We start from the raw sequence: 24,778 nt of genomic DNA, 5'->3' as shown, positions 1-24,778 counted from the left end.
AAGATATTCAAAAGAACAAAATTCTTTTTTGTTACTTACTAGGGACCTGCGGTTTAAAAATTCATTGTTGTGGTTGATTTCCAGCCAGACCCTCACAACATCTGTGGAGGTAGAGCCTGTAGAGATGGAGTTAATTAATGATGGGCTGCTTGGGTGCCAGTGCTTGGATCCCAATTCTAAAATCACGTTTCTCTCTAAAAATCCCATTTCTCCCTAGCCCCAAAACACTGTCCCTGGCAGTTTCTCCCCAGCCCCAAAACAGCCTGCCCTAGCAAAATCTTTACCTCTCTTCCTAATACAGTAGCCAGCTGCACCTATACAATTTATGAGTTTGAACCAGCTGTGTACTGGCTGAATTGGCTTTGTACTGGGCCATAAAGATATTTACTACTCACTGACCAATCATGTGTATCCTAGTTAGACACACACACACACACATAGCTATATACTCCCCTATCTTCATCTTGATGGGAGTGTCCTAGGTATTTCTCAGGCAGCCCTGACCATTAGTTGACTTGGTGACATTTCAGGCCTAAAACCATACTTCCATGTATCTCCCCCCACCCCATCCCCTACCCCCTCACCTTCCCCACCCCTGGTCATTTCCCAATGAACTCTGGGTAAATTACTTGCACAGCAGATACTAAATAGTACACTTTCCTTTAAGAACTAACCACTCCTTTACCACTCCCTAATTCCTCCATGAATCACGTAGTTAGCATATTTGGCACATGTTTTACTATAGAAAATACTCTGACTCTACCCCTCTAAGGTTACAGGTTCCCTAAGAACTCTTACCCACTGAAAAGCGTAATAAATCTTTAACATCTTGACTTCAAGAATACTTGAATGCGAGAATTCATTCTGGAGAGCCCCATCCTGTACTCTAGTCTTTGGAGGTTCTCTGAATCCATCCTCACCCCCTCCTCCGACCCTCATCACTACCACTCACAAAACAGACAAGCCAGCCTAAGTGAAACACCCTTAGGGAAAGACAAGAGGCAATACGTTCCAGGCAGGTCAAACCACCCTGACCACCATCTCCTCTTAGACCCTTTTGGGGACAGCCCAGGATGAACTCAAGAGTCTTTGCTACAGCAATTCTTCCAGACTAAGGTCTGAAGCCATCACCCTGGAAAACAATTTACAAAGATACCTGTCATGTAAGACCTTGGCACTATCAAATGGTTCCAACATCAGAAACCGATATGATTTTATCAATGGAGAAGATATTAAAGAAGATGAATTACCACCTTCTTTACCACTGTACCCTAGGAACCATGGAACCTCCCCATTTTATCTCAACTGAAACCTTCCATATATGTAATATTTCCCATTAGAACGGGACTGTCTTGCTCGGGTATTTCATATTTGCTTAGCACAGAGCTTTACATATAGCATTAGTAAATGCTTTATACATTCATTCGTTCATAACTAGCTCTTACACCACCTTCATTCCCCAAGATATCTCTCCTCCCTTCTACCCTGAGAACCATTCCTTATAATAATAATGGCTCCCTTATAATCAGAATAAAAAAGAAAACAGAAAAAAAGTTCAGCCAAACTAACCAACACTCATTCAAGGCCAACAGCACATGCCATGCTCCGCCTCCATAGTCCCCTCTTATATCTATACAGAAGGAAGGGTCACTCCACTTGCATTATTTGTTCTTTGGTGCCAAGCTCGGTCAAATACAGAGCTCAGTTTCACTGTCTGCTGTTCTTTCCATTTATGGTGAAATAGTCACTGGGCTTACTGTTTCCCTAATTCTACCTGAAGCTTTTAATAACTGCTTTGTATTTCAGTCATAATAAATTAAGATGAAATTAGTATTTTGTCTAAAATGACCTTGGTAGATGTTTCTCTCATTTGTATTTTTTCATGTGCAATCCAACATGTAGCATAGAGGAAGAAAAACCAGCTACCATTTAGTTTTCATCTTTTCTTCCCACCCACAAAAATAGGTAGTAACATAAAAGATAACTTCAAAAATTTCCCGAAAGCTTTAAATAAAACTCAGAAAGAAAATCCCCTACTAAATTTTTTGGTTTTTGTGTGGATCTAATCAATTCCTGTATGAAAGTTGGTACGAATACTTTCAGATATCATAGACAGAGGTGTCAAACTTGCTGTCCATAAACTGAACCACATTAAAATGTAATTGGGAAATGTTCAAAAAATTAAATGACATATAATACAACATAAGTAATGCTAACTTGTGGTTTGCTAAATCATTATGTGTCCCTCAGAGATCTGTTTCTATTTGAGTCTGACACTATTGCATAGAACAATATAAAAAACCCAAACAGGCAGAAATCTCATAAGAAGAGGCATTAAAAATTCTTTTAAACATTCTCTTTGTTAGGTAATTTAACATTTATATGTAGCTTGCCATTTTTTGCAGGCAGCTAGGTGGCACAACAGATAGAGTGCTCAATTTTTCCCACTTCTGAAGTTAAAAAAAAACCCAAAAAGATAATAACAGAGACAAGATAAGGTCTCTGCAGAAGTTTCAAAGTAATGTCCAGCTCGACCTTCTCCCTTCTGGAGGCTAATTATCCTCTACGTTTTGGCAAGGAAAAACTTCTTTTACCTTACTGCAACCAGGTTTCCCTGTAACATTTGATGGGACTAGATGAAATTTGAATAAGGATAAAGAGTATTAGAAAAGTGGATGAGATAAAAAACATAGTATAGAAAAACTCAGTGCTGGGTGCAGTGACTTTAAAATTGTCAGCCAGATGATGGCAACATCTGCCTTCAGCTGAAGAGGGAAGGCAAAGAACAGAAGGACTGCGCAGAATTATCACTTAATATATCTACAGAGATTTCATTTCAGATTGGGGGGGGGGGGGGTAGAGGAAGGAGGTGGTGGTACAGGAGCCTGGGAGCCATAAAATGTTTACCTAATAATAATGACTCACAATTCTACAGAACTCCAAGGTCTGTAAAACACTTAATCTCACAACTGACTCAATAAGGCAAGTAATGAAACTAAGGCTCAGTGGGGTTGGGTGACTTGAGAAGGATCACAGGGCTAATAAGCACTGGGTTAAAAATTGAAGGCTAGGTCTCCCAATTCTAGGTTTAGCACTCTTTAAACCAAGCAATATCATAGTTTAGCACAAGATACCAATTGGGAAAAAGGGAAAGACAGTGATTTTAAGGTTCAGATGTCTGGAGCATGGGAATGATTTGGAAATCATTTTATACCAAGTATGATTTTATACCAAGCAAGCAACTATTTTAGGGGCAGAACATTAGAAGTGGACTGTTGTTCTTGGTGTTACATATGTCCCTGGAACATTAATCCTAGTGCCCACACTCTAGCATATAGGAAGTGGTGGAAAGTAGAGCTTGGTCAAAAATACACTCATCTGGGAGACAGTTAATCTTGGCTATGCCCAGATCTCTAACTCTGCTTTGGAACAACCTGATTTCTGGTGATTTAGCAGTAATTCATGAAATTAGCTAGTACTATATCTCCAAATACTGAAAGCTAACAGACAGCCGGGCCCATACACACTCCTTCCCTTTCCCTCAATATCACAAAGTTACGAGGGTAAAACTGTCCCTAATTTTTCCATATATTTCTTCTCTAACTTCTTTTTTAAGGCCATCCTTGATATTCATTTTAATCTAATTTAGTCTTGGAATTATCTTTCTTATTTCAATGCATCTATTACTTCATCTCCCTCTCTCAATCATAGTATTGTAGATTCCGACCTCAAGAGGTCATGTAGGTAAATCTTCCCATTGTAGAGATAAAGAAAAGGGCTCACACAGATTAAGTGACATGCTCAAGGTAATGAGTGGAAAAGTCAGGATTTGAACTAAGGGTATCTGGCTGCAAATCCAGTCTTCTTTTGACTGTATCACGTTACTTTAATGACTCCCTTAGATTCATTCCAATTGTTTTTTCCTTGGACTCTCCCTTCTGAACTGTACTCAAAGTATCCTTTCTTCTTTTGTATTTGTCAGTTTGGAACCATTTGAAGCAAGATACTTGCTCTTTGTGTATAAGAAATGGAGGAAAGAGTATACGTTCACCAATGTATGAAGCAGAATAAGCATGGTTTTGATAGCCTCTTAGAACTTTGTGTATTTCAACTACATATTTCCTGAATCTATTTTAGTATTTCTTTCTGAAAATTTTCCTAAAATAGAAGCCAAAAGATATTTTATGAGTGTTCAGCAGGTCCCAAGTGCAAAGTGATACTTATTAAATTAGCCTAAAACCTCATTAATTTTCTTGCTCTGGCACCAATTAAAATCTAGGGACTGTTGTATCTTGAAAGCTTTTGTATTGAATGTTGTAGCACAACAAAGATGATTGTTGTGATGGAACGTGTACTAGATCAGCAATCAGTTGGTTCCAATTCAGGGTTTCTACTCTAGTTGACTATAGTTGGTTGGTTGGTTAGTGGGTTGTACTTTGCTCTCGAAGAAGATCAAAATGACATCATCACTATGCTAGAGTTAACTTACAGTATGTCCAGCTGTGGCTAATCAGACCAATACAAGCTTGGAATGTTTTACCATCGGTCTGGCACAAATAGTGCATGTGAACATTTGAGGTAAGTTCTCTAAATTTGTTACTGTGTTTGTTACTATGTGTGACCTTTGGCAAATCCCAATACTGTGTGGTAATAGTCATAATAGTTAATGTTCATATAGTATTTATTATGTGCCAAGCCCTACGTTAAGCATGCTTTACAATTATTATCTCATTTGATCCTCACAACAACCCTGGGAGGTGGGTGCTATTATTATCCCCATTTTACAAATGAAGAAACTGAGGCAAACAGAGGTTAAATAACTTGCCCAGGGTCACACAGCTAGGTATCTAAGGTTGTAATTGAACCTGGGTCTTCCTGACTCTTGGCCCAACATTCTATCTACTGCACCATCTAGACACTATTTGGAACTATCACTTCCCTTATTCTGGATATTACACTTCTATTAATGCAGCCCATGACTGAAATTAACTTTTTGACAGAATTATCAAACATGACCCATATGATGCATATGCACAAGGGTAACCCCTTTTACTCTAATTCCACCCCCTTGTCTATTTCACTTAATATTCCTTCCAGTCCTATCTTCCCTACTTCTATGGGTATGGTTGACCTCTGAGTCCAAGTTTATGTGTCCCTTGCTCTGATTCCACATACTCACCAAGCAGTTTTCAGACTTGGATTCCTGAATTTCAGAATTGGATTCCTGAAAGGTAGATTGTAGAGCAGAGAGAGTACAAAAAACAACCTTAAGGTCTCTCCCTATTGTCATTCCTGATCATTAAAGCCTAAGTTCTAATACCATTTCCAAACTTGTAAGAATAGGACAGAATTATACAAAATGTCTCCCATGCCAGTGCAAAAGCACAAAGAGAATAAGAGATGTTCTGAGCACCCCTTTCCTACATGAAAAAGAAAACCTGTTCATTCTCTTGTCCACAACTTTTTTTCATTTCAGAGCATTTTTATTGGTCTTTCATTCAGTTACAGGGCTTAAAGCTGGAAGGTGCTACCGACATCAAGACTGATCCCTTCGTTTTTATAGACAAACAAACTGAGGCCAAGAAAAGTTAAGTGACTTATGTAAAGTTACACAGGCAACGAGGAAGCTAGTTTAGAGAAACAGAGACAGTGGAAATGAGGAAAAAAACTGCTAAAAGGCTATTATGGTCATTTCAGATAGATAGTAATTAGGGAATATAATAAAACAGATGAATGCAAGACAGATTTGGTGAGGATAAAATTAACAGGTCTTCAAGATTTTAAAAATATGGAAGAATCAAAGATAATACTAAGGTTGTTATTGTTCAGCCATGCCCAACTCTTCAAGACCCCTGCAGACTATACTGTCCATGGGGTTTTCTTGGCAAAGATACTGGAATGGTTTGCCATTTCCTTTCCCAGTAGATTAAGGCAAACCAAGGTTGAGTGACTAGTCAAGGGTCAAGGCCAAAATGTGAATTCAGGTCTTCCTAACTCCAGGTCCAGTGCTCTATTACTGAGCCTCCTAGCTCCCTTTGCCACCTTTAAGGTAGCAAACATCATAAATTGGATAAAGATTGGTACCCTAAACAGAAATAATGAAGTCAAAAGCAGAGATTTAGGAGGACTAAGTAAAAAGTCCAGTTTGGGGCATATTGAGAGTGGTTTTTTGTAGCACTTAAGAAATTTTTATTTATTGATTTAAAAATGAAAACCAAGTAACTCACATTTATAGTCTAGTAGTCATACATAGTTATAAAGAACTCGTAAAGGACTTGTAAAATGACCTCAAAATACTTCTGGCTTTTAGGGCCATTTCCAAGATTCACACCTTCTGTGATAATTACCAGATGATTTTTTTCTTCTTGCTTTAATAATATTTTTATCAACTACATGTAAAAATAATTTTCAACATTCTTTTTATAAAAAAATTTAAGTTCCAAATTCTGTCCTTCCCTTCCCCCCATCCTCCAACTAGAGACAGTAAGCAATTTGATGTAGGTTATACATGTGCAATCAGAATATATTAAGTTTTAAGTGATTATGAGATAGTTCTTACAGATATTTGAAGATCTAGAAACTCAAGGGCTGATCAGATCCAGACTAAGAGATTTGGGAGTCATCTAATTAGGGATCATAATTAAAACTGTTGGAATGAATACATTTAACAAAAGAAAGAGTGTAAAAAGGGGAAGATAGAAGGACAAGGTCAGAACTTTGAGGAATACCTACTTTAAGGTATCAAGAGAGCTGGAAAGTAAAGCAAAGGGAAATAGAAGGAACAAGAAAGACAGGTAGGAACCAGGAGAAGGCAGTGGCTATCCTGAAAAGGGAGGAATTATAAAATCATACAATCTCAGAATTGGAAGACACTTCAAATTCAACTAGTCCTATATCAGAACAGGAATCACCTTTACATCATTTCTGGGAAGTGGCCAAGCAGCCTCTAATCAGGGGAAACTCTCCACTGACCTTGGCAGCTCATTCTGCTTTTGGACAGCTCAAATTTGGAGGAAACTTTTATTTGTATTAGGTCAAAATCTGACTTCATAATTTCTACCCACTGTTTCCAGTTTTACTCTCCAGGAACAAAGAGAATAGGGTTACAGTGTCTTCTCTTTCAGAATTTCTTTAATGTCTCTGAGGCTTCTCGAATTGTCTCTTTTATCTCACCACTCACCCACAAATGAACCACAAAACCATTATGTCTGGAAATGTCAAAATTAACACGGTCTCTGGGCAGACTGAGAAAAATGGCTCATGCTAATAATTAGCTTCTGGGAACCCAAAATAAGTCATGGAAAATGACATACAACAATAAAAGAGTCATATCACTTAAGAGTCTCTATCACTTTAGAAATAGTTCAAACAAACGAGTAAATAAAAACCAGGTCTGGGGCTGAAATTAATTTGGTTTCATAATCTGTTCCTTACATACCTGTTCATTCCTGCATCTCTCTTCCGTGTCTGCGTCGCTCACAATCCTGGATACCCTAAGAACTGTGGCCAGTTACTCTCTCTTCTTTGGTGAAGCTTAAGTAGACAGGGATTCTTCTTTATGTACAGTTCACTGCTTATTTTGATCTTTCCAAGCCTGTCACACACAAATTTAGGCATTTAATACTCTGTGAAGCTTGGGAAAATACCACAAACAAAACACACCTGTTATCCCACCTCTAGGGAAACATGAGAAGTTATAGTCAGTATGAGTTTTATTCATGTAAATTCTGACATTCACCCTGAAAGCAAATGGGAAAAGAGGTCCTCCTTAGAGAATCCAAATGTACCCTCCCAGGCTGAAAAAATAAGCTCTCAAATGGTTCTTCATATCAGAAAAAGGACACCAAAAATGCTTTCCTTGCTCTCTTCCATTTACATTAGTCACCTTCCTGGGTTTTTCTTTTTTTCTTCCACTTTGTCAGTTCTTATTTGTTTAAGAAAAAGTCTATAGAAATACAGCTAGATCCTGCAGATATCCTCTACTATTCATATACCTAAACAACATTTCAACCATTTGCTTTCCTTTCCTTTTCCACCAAACTTATTTTCACCAGGGCTGCCAGTAAATGATTTTTTCCTTGAAAGACCCCCTTTAATGAAAGGATTCTTAACCTGGGATCCATTAACTAGATTTATAAAAATCACCATTTAGTGACTACATTTCATAAGATGAGTTTTTCTGACTCCAACCCTAGCACTCTCTATCCACTATATCACCTAGCAGCCCCTATATTCTACTATTGGGGCACAGCAAGTAATTCAGGTAAAAAAAAAAAACAACTCAATGAACAAAAGCTTCTTCACAGAAAAGTGGAATGAAGAACTAAGTGCAAGATTTAATTCTCTAAGCAGTAATTTCCCAAGGAGACTTTGATTTATTTACATTATCTTTGTAATCACTTGATGTTTAGAGGTACTAGAAAGGAATCCATGACAATAGGTGCATCATATACCTTTATATAGATCATGTTATTACTTGTGTTTGCAATACTTCCAGCTTTAGAAATGGATCAATCTGCATCACTCTAGAATCTGTCAGAAACAAACACTCAAATGTTAAGGATAACAATATATATTTTAAAATATCTCTCTCTGTGTTTCTGTCTCTCTCTAGTCTATGGCCGTGTCTGATACATATAAGCTACTTAATAAATGCTTTTAGGGACTTATTGACAGGCCTGAAATCACAGGATTCCAAATTTTGACCTGGAAGAGACCTTAAAGGTATGCTAGGTCCAGTTTCCTCATTTTACAGATGAGAAATTAAAGCCCACAAAAGTTGTGGCTTACCCAAGGTGATATCACTCAGATAGTAAGTAGCAATGCCAGCATTTGAACCCAGGGTCCCTGACTGCAGGGAAGCTAGGTGGCACAGTAGATAGAGCACCAAACCTGAAGTCAGGAAGACCCATCTTCCTGAGTTCAAATCTGATCTCAGACACTTACTGTGTGACCCTGGGTAAGTCACTTAACCTTGTTTGCCTGAGTTTCCTTATCTGTAAAATAAGCTAGAAAATGAAATGGCAAACCACTCCAGTATCTTTGCAAAGAAAACCCTAAATGGGATCACAGAGTCAGACATGACTAAAACAAACTGATTCTAGATCCATCACTCTTTCCCCTTCCCATCCTGCCTTCCTTCATGTTTTGAGATCTTAGAAAATTCCACAACTGGTATCAGAGTCCGTAAGAAAGGATTGGGCTTAAATCCTGCCTCTGAAACTTCATGGTTACAAGACCCTACAGATCACTTACCCTACCCTCTCAATGCTCTCAGACAACTAACTGTCTAAAACTATTAACTGGAGAGCAGGTACAGATCAGCATTGGTAGAGGCAGTCTCCTCCTACACCAATTAAGTAATAGTTCTGGTCAAAAAAAATTCAAAGAAATTTTTGGGAATATAGAGGAAATAACTGACCCCTAACAAAATAACACATCAGCTGATGCTTCACTAAGAAGCTGAATTAAAATGATTCTCACCTTCAGATACTTAAAATAATGAAACAATTTTAAGAAATACTTTTAGAATGTAAGGCAGGTATAGCTCTATTTTAGGTCAATAAAATCACACCAATCTTAAACATGGTCTTGGGGTGATGCCAACAGTTCAGATAAGTAATTGGCCCACAGTTACACAGCTAGGAAATGTCAGAGGAGAAATCTGAACTCAGGGATTCCAGGCTGCAACTCTAACATGGCATTAACATGATTCACTTCTGCTTAGGTAAATATTTTAAAACCAGATGGAGAAAAAACCCACTGTCCTGACTGATGCTATCTACAAGTTGTGATTTAATAACTGTTACAACTTCTCACTTTTCTACAGCACTGACATTTTAGTAACAACCTGTATGTACAAGAACTAATTTAGTTCATTGCCTCTGTTGCAAACTGGTGGTGTCCCTTTAAAGTAGTTGTGCTCCTAAGAGTGATGCTAATTAGTTTTAGGTTTCAATTGGATTTCTCAACAAAGTACAATTTCTCCAGGGAATGGTTAAGCATTCCTGACCTTGAGAAGGTTAAATTACCAAGTTTAGATCTAGTTTCCCCACTGGGAAAAGCTAAATCAGTATAATTACTTTGTCATAATTCATTAGAAGCTCCATTGCCTTAGCAACAATTATTTGTTCAACAAATATTTACTGAGCATGTATCATGCAAAGCACCAGAGGGGACACAAAGATGAATGAACTTCTAGGACCATCAGCCAGTCTATGAGCCATGAAAAGAAAATTGGAAATGAAAACATCTGAATAAAGACAAGCATAAAAGTCAAGAACTGCCAGTTAACTTGGTGGTGTCCTTTTGGATTAACTCAACAGTGACAACACTAGCTAGAAGCCTGTTCCAATTAGATCCTTAAGTGCTTCCCTGTCACATTTACTATGTATAATGTTCATCACTGGCAAAGATTTATTAAAGTATCTTCCATGTTCAAGAACTTCGCAAAGGAATAAATTATACCTGGAATCCCACTCTTGATAGAGCTTGCTTCTATCCAAAAATTCTCATGAGAGATTTTTAAAAACAATTAACTTGACGGTCATCTCCATCCATGTTAACTGTGTAATGGGAGTAGTGAAGGGGATGGTTATGTTCCTTTTGGTTCAATTCAATTTAATTTAATAATTTGACAAGCACTTATTATTAATTACCCACCCAAAACTACAAGGCTTTAAATTTATCCTACTAAATTTCAGCTTATTATTTTTGGCTCAACATTCTTTTTTTGTTTGTTTGTTTCATGAACTCTTTTGGGAGTCTGGGGCAGAAAAAATGTTTTTAAATACAAATAGTAAATAGTATTAGAAAAGAAACCAATTATATTGAATATAGCTAGCAAACTAAAAAAAACAAACAAATTCATGGACACCAGATTAAAAATCCAGGTTCTAATTCACCAATATTTTTTTGGATCCTGACTGTCACAAATTGCATTAGCCTTCCCTCCAGGCTTTAGGCCATTTATAAATTCAACAATGTATGCTTTGTCTAGGACATGTGAAAAAAAAGGTTAAGTGAAAAGGGCTCAAGGATTGATCACTTAATCACCTCATGGGAGACCTCCTTCCAAGTCTACATCCTACTTTGAGGATAGTCATTCAATCATTTGGGGGATCCACCTAACTTTGATATTGTACATATTGTATTGCTCCTACTTGTCCACGAAAAAAGCATGAGAAACTCAAAAATTTTGCTAAAATCTAGCTAACCTGCGGCCTTTTTTTTTTAAGGTCTGAGTTCAAATAAACAGGGTTCAAAATTAGGGGTTGTTTGCTAAATACCTCTTTTGCTTATGCTCCCACCTGAGATTTCCCCTGGAAGCATAGGAACTTATTAGCCCAAGACTAGGTCTTCACTAAACAAACAAATCAATCAATCAATCAATGAATAATGAATGAATAAAAAATTCACTGTAATTCAATTCAATTAACTTCTACTGAGTGTCTATTATGTGTGTCAGGCACTGTACTGGGTGCTGGGAATACAAAGCAAAAAGGAAACAAATGCACAGAAAATAAATGCAGAAAAAATACAAAGTGATTTCACAGGCGGAAGAGCGCAATTGAGGAATTCGGCAAATTCCTCTCGTAGGGCTCTCTGAAGGAATCTTGGTAGCCAGTGAAGCTGAGGTGGGAAGGGAAAGTAAGGGACAAAGGTACAGACAGAGGTGGCAGACAGAAAGGAAAAGGGCCCTTACTTCCTATCCCAAGTTATCAAGGCATGAGCTACAGAGTATGTTCTATTTAACCCAAAAAACAACCTGATTCTGTAAACAGCTATGGTAATTTCTCCCTCCTATTCAGTGGATTTCTGCTTTCCCTAGGGACCTATCATGATCTCTAGATTTAAAGTGAAGCCCTAAAGACGAATCCCTCTGCAAGCAGAAAGGATTTGGAATATTCAGGGAAGCAAGTCATCCTTCCCCAAGAAGTCAGGTTCTTTACTGTTCAGACTCTGTGACTCCTTTTTGGGGTTTTATTGGTAAAGATCCTGGTATGGTTTGCCATTTCCTTCTCCAGCTCATTTTACTGATGAGGAAGCTGAGGCAAATAGGATTAACTGGCTTGCCCAGGATCATCCAGCTAGGTTTGAACCCAGTTTTCCTGAGTCTAGGTCCAGCATTCTATCCACTGTGCTACCAGCTTGCTGCTCTGCAAGTCAGGATATCTAGATTTAAATCCTGTCTCAGACCCCAGTCTGACTGCCTCAGTTTCCTCATCTTTAATGAAGGGGTTGGACTCCATAAGTAAAGACCCTTTCTTGCTCTAGATTTCTAATCCTATGGTTCCTTTGAGAGAGACTTTGAAGGTTTTGTCATGATAATATTTCATTTATTTTCAGCAGTGAGTGTCAATCTCATCCTGTGCATTGTTCTGTCACCTAAGGTATTTCCTCATGTGATCAACGACCAAAAACAGGTTACAAGGGCAGAAACAAAGTAAAAAGGCAGAAACAATTACATTTTGTCCTTCTTGTAACTGGCAAGGGAAATGTCAGAGTAAATATGGTAGATTCAAGAAAACATATACTTAGGATAGGTTCTTAGGTTATCCTGTTCCTTATCTGTTCACTGTTTAAAATGGATAACTTTCAAAAAAGAACAAAGGTTTTTTGCTGTTAAATTGAGGAGCACCTATAAAATCTGGCATTTACTTTGAAAAATTGGAAATTTCCCTAATTCCATTCCTGTTAGTAAATACTTTCTGAATATTGAACTCTACAGTATGTTAAGAAATAATAACCACAGTGTGTTCTTTTTAGATAGAAGCAAAATACTAACTTCCCAAGTGTAAACTGGGGGAGGCATGGCTAGACAGCAGTTCATTTGGAAAAAATAAACTTCAAGGTTTAGTGGGCAGCAAGGTCACCATGAGTCAATGGTGTGATACGGTAGTCAGAAAAGTCAAGACAACCTTATACCACAGAACGTTCAGCAATAAGGAAGCGACAGGCCCACAGCACTCTGAACTAGTCAAACCCCATCTAGAGTTCAGTTACAGGGAATAAATTTTAGGAAGCATATTTACAAGCTGGAGAGTGTCCAAAGAGTACAACCAAGATGTTAAGGTGTTGAATTTATGCCATACATGGATTGATCAAATGATGTGAATAATTTGTCCTGTAGAAGGGAAGACTTGGCAGGCGGTGGAGAGGGGGAACAACAATAGGACATGAGAGCCGCTGCCTAAAACTATTGGAAGGGCTGCCCTGGGGAAAAGGGATCAGACGTTTTTCTGCTCAGTCCACTAGTGTCAGTTGTTTGAGAGTAGAGACTGTTTCTTCATACCTTTCTGTATATTTCTAGTACTCAGCACAATACTTGGCACCCAGAAGGCAGTTAAGTTTACTGACTAACTGCCTGACCCCAAAGTACAGAACTGGGGGCAAAGACAAAGACTGAAAAGGGGTCAATTTAACTTTGATATAAGAAAAAGTTTCCCAACAATTGCATCTATGCAAAAATTCAATAGGTTGCCTCAGGAAGTGATAGTAGGTTCCCAGTCACTGAAGGTCTTCAAGTAAAAGTTCACTGACCTCTTGTCAGGAAATGTTGTAGATCAGTGGTGTCAAACTCAAATAGAAATGAGGTCCACTAAATCATACATAAAGATCCTCCTGAGACATATATTGACTTAGAAACAACACATGTTTATTGATATATAGATAAAGAGATTATTAGTATCTTTATGACCCTGGGTAAGGCACTTAACCCTGTCTGCCTCAGTTTCCTCTTCTGTAAAATGGGCTGCAGAAGAAAATGGCAAACTATTCCAATATCTTTGCAAGAAAGCATCACAAAGAGTCAGATATGACTGAAATTAAAGAATGATTATTAATACATCAATACATTAAAATCAGATAAACACTACATTTTAATCTGGATCAGACTGCCCTCAAGAGAGAGGTATGCTCCTTGAGTATGACATGTGTTGCAGAAGACATTTTGTTCTTTCTCATGGACTTGCCAGATGATCCATGTCCTCAAGGAGCTCAAAATTCCAGGTGTCAAGTCGAGTAACAATACTTCTCTACTCTGGGAAGTTAAACCAGACTCAATCTCAGGAAATATCTTTCTAGTAACCTTAGTATGTATGATTTGTATTCACTTCTGTTCCCCTCATCTCTCTCTTCTTTCACTTTTTGCCTCTTATTTTCCCTCTCCCTCTTCCCCTCCTCTCTCTGTCATCTAGATTCAGCTCATTTTTTTAGGATATTCAATTCACCTACAAGAAATCAAGGCTATCAATAGATATTTGAACATAATGTATATTTATGACAAACCACATAAGAAATTATTCATCTCTGAGCCCATTAGTGAAAAAAACAATATTTCTTTCCTTCCTTCTCACAAGAGTTTTTCCCCATCTCTGTATAAACAAATTTAAAATGCCAATGGGGAAGTCCCAGTAGCTTGAGTGAAACTGGAATCTAGGTGAAGGAATCATTTGCATAGGTCTCTGCTCCAATCCTGCATTCCTACTTCTGTATAGCACAATACACCCAGATTACTGTGGCTCCCATGCTCTGTTTGGTCCAGGTTCTCACTGCTCTGACAGTCAATGGTGGCAGTTGTTGCTGCTGCTACTGCTAGAACCATATTCCTGATTACAGGCTTCACTTCTTGAGTGAAGTAGCATCATCATGTTTGTGGTTTGTCTTCCCTCTCCCATCAATCCCTGCTCTCCTTCTGCCTAGGATTCCCCATCCCATTAATGTACCTTCCTTATGTGTCCCAAATGAGAATTCCTAATAAATTCCCAAGTGCTTAAATGTGAACAATGAGTCTTTTTAAAAGATCATGATAGTCCCTATTTTAGAGCTTCTACTATCTTTTAGAACAGCTGATAATTCTAAGAATACATTTCTAGCTGGTAGTATCTGGTATTGTTTCTGATTTTATTTACTCAAATAAATAAGTTAGAGTTGAAATAAAGAAATGACAAAGAAAATGTCAACTCAAACAAAAAATAGCATTTCTGAAACAGATGGCCCATGCACACAAAATAAACAATGGGATAGCCTTTTCCTAAGTCGCTGCCAACAACTATGTGAACTTCCAGACTTTGCATGAACCCTTGACTTACTGGGCATATGCTTGTAGCGACATACTAACGTAACAATCACAAATGACCAGAAGTTAATAAGATCTGCCATTTAAAAGTTGTTGGGATTGGAAGCTCAATTCCGTGTGGACGGTCTCGGGCGGGTAAAAGTGGGACTTCTAAATCTTAGAGTCTTACGAGGCCCTCCATGAACAGCGGGGATTCGAGAAGGTCAGACTGAGCTAGCTTGGCTAGCTCGGGTACTTCCTCCTCTCCCCGGGAGATACGTGATGGGTGGAGTCTCCCTGCCCTCGAGGTCGTCCCGTTTTGGAGCACACCTAGTTACCTAACAGCACGATATTGAGATGCAAACTGTGTGGCTAAAGGTTAAGTAGGATTGAGGAAGCCTGAAAGCTCTTAGCACGTGAGGAGCCAAAGAGGCAGTAGGGCTCCGCTTCTTTTCTTTCCTCTCTCCCCTCCCCCTCTCTCCCCGCTTGTACTTCTACTTCCAATCCCTTAAGCTTAGCCTCCTTAGGAAATCTCCCCCTCTTCCTCCTAAGGAAGACCTCCCTGCACTTGTAACCGAAACCCTGTAATAAAGCTCAACCCCTGTTCGACTCTGGAACGTCCTTTCTCTCATACGTTTATCCGGTTTGGCCAACCGAAGACCTGGGATAGGTAAGAAAGACTCGGGTAGCCCAATACAGGCCTCTAGGCTTGGCAAAAAGTGGTTTCTGAGGGGCGGAGCCAAGATGGCGAAGTAGAAAGACGCACATACACATAGCTCCGAACCCACAAAACACAGAACGGCAGAGGGGACTAACCCAGGGCAAATTCTGCACCCAGAGACCACGGAATATTGGAGCGAGGGAGATTTCTGTTCCGGAGAGACCTGCAAACCTCTCGCGGGGGGTCCTTCGCACCGTGGACTGGGCGCCGGGGCGAGAAGCAGAGAGCAGCCCTACCGCGGCAGCGACAACGTGGGAAGCAGATCCGAGAGGGCTGCGAGACGGGATCTCCAGCGGCCACGCGGGTCCCCCCACCCACAGAGGGACCTGCAAACCTCTCGCAAAAGGTCCCTCGCGCTGCAGACATGGAGCCCAGCCGGGACCTGCGGCGGCGGCCGTGGCTCTGAGAGGCACAGTCCTAAGAGGGCTCCAGAGGCGGGATCTTCAGCAGCGGCACGGGCCCCCCCCACCAACAGGTGACTGACGGGGGTAGGTGAGAGAGTCTCTTTGGCAGGTTGAGAGGGGAGTGAGGTGCCCCCATAGCTCGGGCCCCCCCGGGAGGTGGGGACTGAGAGGCGGCTGCGGCTGCGGACGGCGGATCCCCAAGCGGGCGGGAGCCTGGATCCATTGTGGAAGGTCTGTGCATAAACCGCCTGAGGGAATTGAGCCAGAGAGGCGGCCCTGCCCCTGACCACCTGAACTTAATTTAACACTGAATAACAGCCCTGCCCCCGCCAAAAGCCCTAAGGCGGGAAGCAGCATTTGAATCTCAATCCTCCCAAACGCTGGCTGGGAGGAGTAGGAGGCGAGGTGGGTGTGAGGAGAACATTCAGAGTTCAGGCCACTAGGTGGAGAATATGCCAAGAAAAGGGAAAAGAAATAAAACTATTGAAGGGTACTTTATCGCAGAGAAAAAAACACTTCCTCCCCTCCTTTCTGATGGGGAGGAACAATGCTTGCCATCAGGCAAAGACACAGAAATCGAGGATTCTGTGTCCCAGCCCACCCAATGGGCTCGGGCCATGGAAGAGCTCAAGAGGAATTTTGAAAATCAAGTTAGAGAGGTGGAGGAAAGACTGGAAAGGGAAATGAGAGGGATGAGGGAGAAGCATGAAAAACAGATCAGCTCCCTGCTAAAGGAGAACCAAAAAAATCTTGAAGAAATTGGCACCCTGAGAACTAGCCTAACTCAGCTGGCAAGGGAGGTGCAAGGGGCCAATGAGGAGAAGAATGCTTTCAAAAGCAGAATTAACCAAATGGAAAAGGAGATTCAAAAGCTTACTGAAGAAAATAGATCTCTCAAATCTGGAATGGTACAGATGGAAGCTTTGGACTTTTCGAGAAAGACAGATATCTCAGAACATACCGCACAGATTCGAAAAATGGAAGATAAGGTGAAATATCTTATTGGAAAAACAACTGACCTGGAAAATAGAATCAGGAGAGACAATGTAAAAATTCTGGGACTACCTGAAAACCATGATCAAAAGAAGAGCCTAGACATCATCTTCCATGAAATTATCAAGGAAAACTGCCCTGAGATTCTAGAACCAGAAGGCAAAATAAATATTCAAGGAATCCGCAGAACACCGCATGAAAGAGATCCAAAAAGAGAAACTCCTAGGAGCATTGTGGCCAAATTCCAGAATTCCCAGGTGAAAGAGAAAATATTGCAAGCAGCTAGAAAGAAACAATTCAAGTATTGTGGAAATACAATCAGGATAGTACAAGATCTGGCACCTTCTACATTGAGGGACAGAAGGGAATGGAATAGGATATTCCAGAAGTCAAAGGAAATAGGACTGAAGCCAAGAATCACCTACCCAGCAAAACTGAGTATAATACTTCAGGAAAAAAAATGGTCTTTCAATGAAATAGAAGACTTTCAAATTTTCCTGATGAAAAGACCAGAACTGGAAAGAAAATTTGACTTTCTAACACAAGAATGAAGAGAACCATGAAAAGGCGAACAGCAAAGAGAAATCATAAGGGACTTACTAAAGTTCAACTGTTTACATTCCTACATGGAAAGACAATATTTATAACTCTTGAAACATTGCAGTATCTGGGCACTGGGTGGGAGTACACACACACACACACACACACACACATGCACACACTCACACATACATAGAGACAGAGTGCACAGAGTGAATTGAAGAGGATGGGATCACATACTAAAAAAAAAAAAAAAATTAAATCAAGCAGTGAGAGAGAAATATTGGGAGGAGAAAGGGAGAAGTTATATGGGGCAAATTATCTCTTATAAAAGAGGCAAGCAAAAGACTTATTAGTGGTGGGATAAAGAGGGGAGGCAAGAGAAAAACATGAGGTCTACTCTCATCACAATCCACTAAAGGAAAGAATAAAATGCACACTCATTTTGATAGGAAAACCTATCTCACAATACAGGAGAGTGGGGGACAAGGGCACAAGCAGGGTGGGGGGGAGGATAGAGGGGAGGAGAATGCAATACGAGGTCGACACTCATGGGGAGGGAAAGGATCATAAGAAAATAGAAGTAATGGGGGACAGGACAGGATGGAGGGAAATATAGTTAGTCCTATACAACACAACTAGTATGGAAATCATTTGCAAAACTAAACAGATATGGCCTATATTGAACTGCCTGTCTTCCAAGGGGAAGGGGTAGAGAGGGAGGGAGCCAAAGAAGTTGGAACTCAAAGTGTTAGGACCAAATGTAATGTTCTTACCACTGGGTAACAAGAAATACAGGTTAAAGGGTCAAGAAAGCTATCCGGCCCTACAGGACAAAAGAGAAGACGGAGACAAGGGCAGGGAGGGAGGATAGAGGAGAGAGAAGATAGGTCACAGGGGCAATTAGAAAGCTTGGATCTGGGGGGGGGAGGGGAAAAAAGGGGAGAAAATTTGTAACCCAAAAATGTGTGAAAATAAATGTTAAAAGTTTAATAAAAAAATAAAAATATAGATTTGAAAAAAAAAAAAAAAAAAAAAAAAAAAAAAAAAAAAAAAAAAAAAAAAAAAGTGGTTTCTATAATTCTACCAAGTAGATCATCACAAGGCTACCTCTTACAAAAGTTGGTTTTGAAGGACATTAGAACTTGTAGACTAGGAGAGACTTAGAAACCAGGAATAAGAAGGTGATAGTTCCACGTGCTCTGATCAGACAACATCCGCAAGATTTTGTTCTGAACCACAGTTTAAGAATGACATTGACAACTGTTAAGGCTACCAGAGAAGGTGAGATGGATGATAAAGGATCTAGAGTTAATATAATATGAAAACCATTTAAAGGACATAGGCATACGTAACAAATAGCAAGGACCCTAGCATACACAGCAGGGCCTGCTGTACAGGTTCTTAGATCTGCTTTTCTAAAAGGAAAGCAACTTTTGAGGGGCCAACAATCTAATCAAGCACATATGTCATTCACCTAGTTCAGGGGGAAAAGTAAGCACCCTGAACTTCAGAGAAAATACAAACAGAGAAATAAAGACCAAAAGACAGGGCTTCCAACTGTCTGACCATAAGCAATACATAGATCACAGATCAACAGACAAATCCAATTGTCTGACCATTACATACATACATAGGTAATTAACCAGAGAGAGATGCACCAACATCTGGGTTTTCAAAGCTGGGGGGCTCCTTAGCAGCTACCCAGAGTCTCCTCTGGCCTAACAAACACTTCCAATGAGTAAGCCCCAAAACAAAACTTTACCCCAGAGTATATATACACTTATCACAGCCAGAGGGCCTCATGACACTTGAGAACCAGTGCCTCATTAGATTATTAACAAAAGGTGTGAGCTTTTCTACAAAACAAATCTCTTCTAACCACGCTCCCCTTAATGGGTAGGCCCATTAACAAATAGGGAAGGTTTTTAACTCTCATTAACATGATTAATATTACAATAACCTGAAGAAGATTTAGGGAAGTCATGAAGCTCTTTTCAAGTATCTGAAGGACAATCACATGGAAGATTTGCTCTGTGTGTCCCCAAAGGGCAGGAATGGGAGTAATAGGAAAATGTTGCAAAGAGGCCAAACCACCTCCCCCAACCCCTGCCTAACAATTAGAGACCTATCTAAAAGTAGCAGAGTGGGCATCCTTGGGATGTGATGGGTTCCTTCTCACTTGAAGTCTTTAAGCAAAGGTGAGATGGCCAATAGTCAGGTAAATTTTATGGGGAACTTTTTCTTTTCTAAAAAAAAGATATGAGTTCTACTACCTGGTCTCTGAGATCTCTTCGATTTCATTATTTGGAAATTCCAGAATTTCTGAAATTCTGTAATTCTGAAATATGTGTTCTTCGATAATAATGTTGAGTAGAATGTGGCTAAAGTTTAAAAAAAAAGAGAGAGAGAGAGAGAGAGATCTATGAGGATAGGGAGGAACTGATCCTGGAAGAGGAAAATGATGATTAGTGATGATGATGATGGTGGTGGTGGTGGTGGTGGTGGAACTGATGACAATGACGATACTTCAATGGAGCCATGATCTCATCAACAGTAGGATTCCTTCCAATGATGCTGATATCTGGGTAGTACTTCGGCTATTCATCTTCTACGACAAATCCTTCCTGATCACCCTGTATGCTAGTGTTTTCCCCCTGTCTTCTTGTACATGCTTCATTTGTATATAGTTGTTCGCACATTGTCTTAGATATGCATTAGACCGTGAGCTCCCTGACAGCAGGAATTGTTTCTTTTTAGTCTTTGTATTTCCAGCAATAAGCACAGTGCCTGGCATGTAGTAAGTGCTTTATAAATGTTTATTCACTGACTGACTCATTTTTGATGAGAGAAACATAATATTAAGTCAATCCACTGACCTTTGGATTTCCCATGAAAAATTCAGCAATTGTGATATCACACGTAACATCACTAGGACAATATCAGTCTTTAAAAAGAGCTGATAATCATCTGTACTATAGAGTGCTGGGCCTGGAGTCAAGAAGATTCACCTTCTCATCAGTGTTTGTTTACAAGAATGAAGAGGGAAAGAAAAACCTTCAAAGAACTTCACAAGAACTTCTAAACCAAGTTAACATATACACATATCCATGCTATGCTGACACGTAACTAAGCTTTTTAATCTATCCTTACCATTAAGTAATATTTTAAAGTCACCATCCAAAGAAGTTTTTACTTTGAAAAATAAGAAAACTGCAAAGAACTGTTGATTTTCGCTTTCTCATCAATGCATGAATATCTGGAAGAGAAATGTAAGTTTTGAAGAACTCTGAAAAAATATTACATTCAAGAATTATTTAAGCCCCAAAAGTCAGGTCAAATTTGTAAACCCATGGTATCAATGAGAACACTGAGGCATAGACAAATTAAAAGGCACATAAAAAATTAAAAGGTTCTTGATACAAAATTGAGTCAGTGGTAGGATCTTGCTTAGTAACTCAAAAGCTTTGAAGATTTCAGTTTTCATTAGATGGCAAATCTTATTCAAAGATTTCAGCCACAAATCAGTAATATTTCTCTTTTGAGCAGTATGATAGTGGGGGTAGGTGCTTGTTATTGAGAGCAGATCAGAGGGGAAATGAGGAAAATGAAATCAGGGACTGGGTATTGGGCCAATCCCAGTTAAAATGCATGGCAGACAGCCCCATGAATTAATCTTGGCACTCTGGCACCCTTTCTCAGTCAGATGCTTTTATACTTTACAAAAGTGCCTGGGTGGTTTCTGCTTATGCCCAAGAAATTTAACAGCCTTTGAGGTTACTTTATTTTATTATTGCCAAGAATGCTAATTGGGCTTGTTTGCCCACAATGCAACAAATTTTGAGAGCTAGTCTAAGGGCCCCATTACTCCACCTTGGTAATGACTGCACTGCCCTACTTACTGTGTTGTTAACAGCCTTCAAGGACAAAGTAAACATTCAGCTGTCTCCAGTACTATGTCACCTCATTTTCTTTTGCCAAAAGAAAGAAAGAGATATATAAATCTTTGCAACTTACAAAGATGATGAGCACCAAAAAGTAACTTGGGTCTATTCCAGTAAAAGTTACTTCGCAAGCTAAATTGAGAGTGAAACTCAATTCCCCTTCTCTAAGGGGATATGGTGTCTCATTTCTCCACATGAAAAACATTCTCCAGAGAAACTACACCAAAGGAGACTTAAAGAGCAAAAGCAGTAATAATACCTTGAAATAAGGTTCCAAGTATTCATTTTGTAGGTAAATAAAATGAAACCTAGATTTTCAAGTTGGGAGGGGGAAGTTTTTCCTTCTACCTCGATCAAGCCCTGATTTAATAGAAGTGCATCCTGGACAAGGCTTGTCTTTCTCTTCCTCAGGATCTTATGGGGGGAACACACCTCATACCTTGGTAGACTTCATCTAAGTCTTTTAACATTTTGTTGGTACCAATGTAGAATGAGCTATCATATTTTATGATTTATTAATTCCCCACACTCTTTTAAAAAATCTCTCTTGAATAATTATTCATATAAATCCCTCTTAAAGGGAGCATGATACAATGCAGAGAATTCTGAAATCAGGAACACCCAGGTGACAAACCTGCCTCTAGCTATGTGACAATTACTCTAAATCTCAGTTTTCTCACCATTAAAATAGAGATAATAATATTAATGCTACCTACTTACAGGGTCACTGTGAGATTCAACTAGATAATGTATCAAAGTGCTTTTGCAAATCTTAAGGCACTATACAAATGTCTTTTATTATTTGAAATTATATTTTCCCAATTCTTCCATTTTCTCTAACACATTTAATATGCCATCCCTGCTATGGTCTTGCTAAATGCCATGCCATACCAATACTTCCAATAACTAAACTACTTGAGATGGGGCCAAAAAGAGAAGTATAGTAATACTGAATTCCACATCATAGTGGGTTACAGTCAATGAAGCTACCAAAGAGTCTGAATGAAGAGACTAAAAACTGATCCCCCTAAGATTTCCTGTGACCTTGGCTCACTTTGTTGACTCTGAACTAAGAGATCTACCCCAGCATGCTTATTTCACATGGATTCTGAGAATTTAACTATCAACAAAGACAAAAATTGTGTAAAATGCAAACATAATGTCACCTTTATTCTCACAGCTTTCCTAAGAGAAAGGAAGGCACAGATTTTAAAACTCATCCTATTCAGAAGAAGAAACTGAGATGAGGTCCCCCTATTCCTCCTCACCAAACCCAGCTTCCAGGCTAGTTACCAAAGCCATTATTCAGGGAATCCGCTCTTAAAGAGAAGGGGCTAGCCATCTACACCAACTGCCAACCAAGTGTCACTGACAGGACAGGCAAGCTAGCCTAACTGAAGCAGCAGTGGAGAAAGATACATACACACACACACACGCAAGCATGCACACACACACGGAAAGTGACATGTGCTGGGCAAGTCATCATGTCATCTATCATCTCCCTGACCAAACCTGATGAAGAAAATCATCCCAGGATCCTGAATTCCAAAGCCCCAATAATAGCAAGACCCCCTAGATCATGCTTCTATCCCATCTCCCAAATTCATCATTCAGAGAATCAATCCTACCGAGATGTGACCTGGCAACTGCTTCTGTAGGGGCTACAACCCCTTCCTTCTATTGAAAACTGGGAAAAGAAAGTTCCTGCCACCAAAGTATTTGGCACCATCAAATGGTTCAAATTGGTATGCTATTATCAATGGAAATAACATTAAAGAACATTCATTAGCATCTGTTCTGCTGCCACAATCTAGGGACCATGAGGCTTTTTCATTTTTTTGCATAAGCTAAAACCTCCTGTATGTGTTTGTATCAGTAAGCATCCCAACATAACAGGGGGGCCTGCTATCACAGGTTCTTAGATCTGCATTCATAAAAGGAAAGGCAACTTTTGAGGGTTTAATAATCACTTTAATTAAGCACACGTATCAATCCTTTAGTCAAGCACATATATCATTCACCTAGTTCAGGTGAGTCAACACCCTGAACTTCAAAGAAAATACAGAGAAATGAAAATTCAACAGATATGGTTTCTTCTGCCCGAATTCAACAGACAGTTGGATCCCAACTGCCTGACCATAGTTACTAGAGAGGGAAGCATGACATCTGGATTCTCAAAGCCAGGGGGTCTCCTTAGCAACTTCCCAGAGTCCTCATCTGGCCAAACAAACACTTCCAGTCAGTAAGTCCCCAAATAAAACTGTACCTCAGAGTCTTTATACACTTTTTAGAGCCAGAGGGTATCATCATCCTTTGAGAACCAGTGCCTCACTAACAAAAGGCTTGGACCTTCCTACAAATCTTCCCAGGCCCAACAATAAGTGGGAAAGATCCTCCTCAGTCACATTCAGATAGAGGCATTATACTTCTTGATTACATCGAAACAACAAAAAAAAAAGATCCTATTTTATTTGCTATTACAGTGTTATATCCTCATACCAGAATGTAAGCTTCTTAAGAGAAGGAACTGTATTCTTTTTATATTTTATTCTTCACTGCTTAGTACATATTAAATGCTTAATAAGTGCCTTTTCATTGATTAATTGATTTATTCATTAATAGATTAGTACAAGGCCATATAAATTAAGGCTAGGATAAATCAGGCCTGACTCATAATCAGTATTTTGTCTGTCAGATTAATTTCATAATTTATAAATTAAATATTCTGCAGTATGAATGCAAATACTCATAAACACACATGAATTGCTACTCTATCAAAGTCTGAAGAAACTGAGAAAAATTTTGAGTCTTTGACCTATTGTGACCCATCTCTCATTATTACTCTCTTTCAAAAAAAGGAAATAGATTTGATTTTGCGTAAAATATTAACATCATCCTATTTCTTTAAAATGATATGTCTTTCTACTAGAATTTAGAATGTAGTGGTAGAAATTTGATTTTATTTCTTTGCTGATGAAAGAAATACAATCTTATGAAATAAGTACTTATTTCCTCAATCGATATGAGGGTTTATTTGTTCTATAATTTTGGTGATGGCTTGACCCATGAATAATATAGTTGGGAATAGCTGCAGGCTACTTGAATTAAAATGATGCAT

The 24,778-nt window shown here is 39.2% G+C and overlaps 1 protein-coding gene across 9 annotated transcripts in view; it reads right to left on the bottom strand.

The window, feature by feature from the left end:
* The window catches only part of RIN2 (Ras and Rab interactor 2), a 244,203-nt gene that overhangs the window by 177,712 nt on the left and 41,713 nt on the right, over positions 1 to 24,778 (bottom strand). For 3 of the 9 annotated variants that reach the window (XM_072634564.1, XM_072634560.1, XM_072634561.1), the window contains exon 2: positions 7,439 to 7,594. The exons of 1 other annotated variant lie outside the window; for it this stretch is intronic. Coding sequence is in view for 2 of the 8 variants with exons in the window: in XM_072634558.1 (XP_072490659.1) it covers positions 40 to 207 (168 nt within the window). In the remaining 6 variants the exon portion in view is untranslated. Of the gene's footprint in view, positions 1 to 39; positions 543 to 5,179; positions 5,225 to 7,438; positions 7,595 to 24,778 lie in introns of those variants that run through there. 5 more of the 9 variants (XM_072634562.1, XM_072634566.1, XM_072634558.1 and 2 more) reach the window with 3 other exon arrangements.

Source organism: Notamacropus eugenii, chromosome 1 (genome assembly GCF_028372415.1).
Source record: "Notamacropus eugenii isolate mMacEug1 chromosome 1, mMacEug1.pri_v2, whole genome shotgun sequence".
NCBI classification, from domain to species: Eukaryota; Metazoa; Chordata; class Mammalia; order Diprotodontia; family Macropodidae; genus Notamacropus; species Notamacropus eugenii.
Note: the sequence above shows the minus strand (reverse complement) of the source record. Positions and strands in the feature narration are given on the sequence as shown.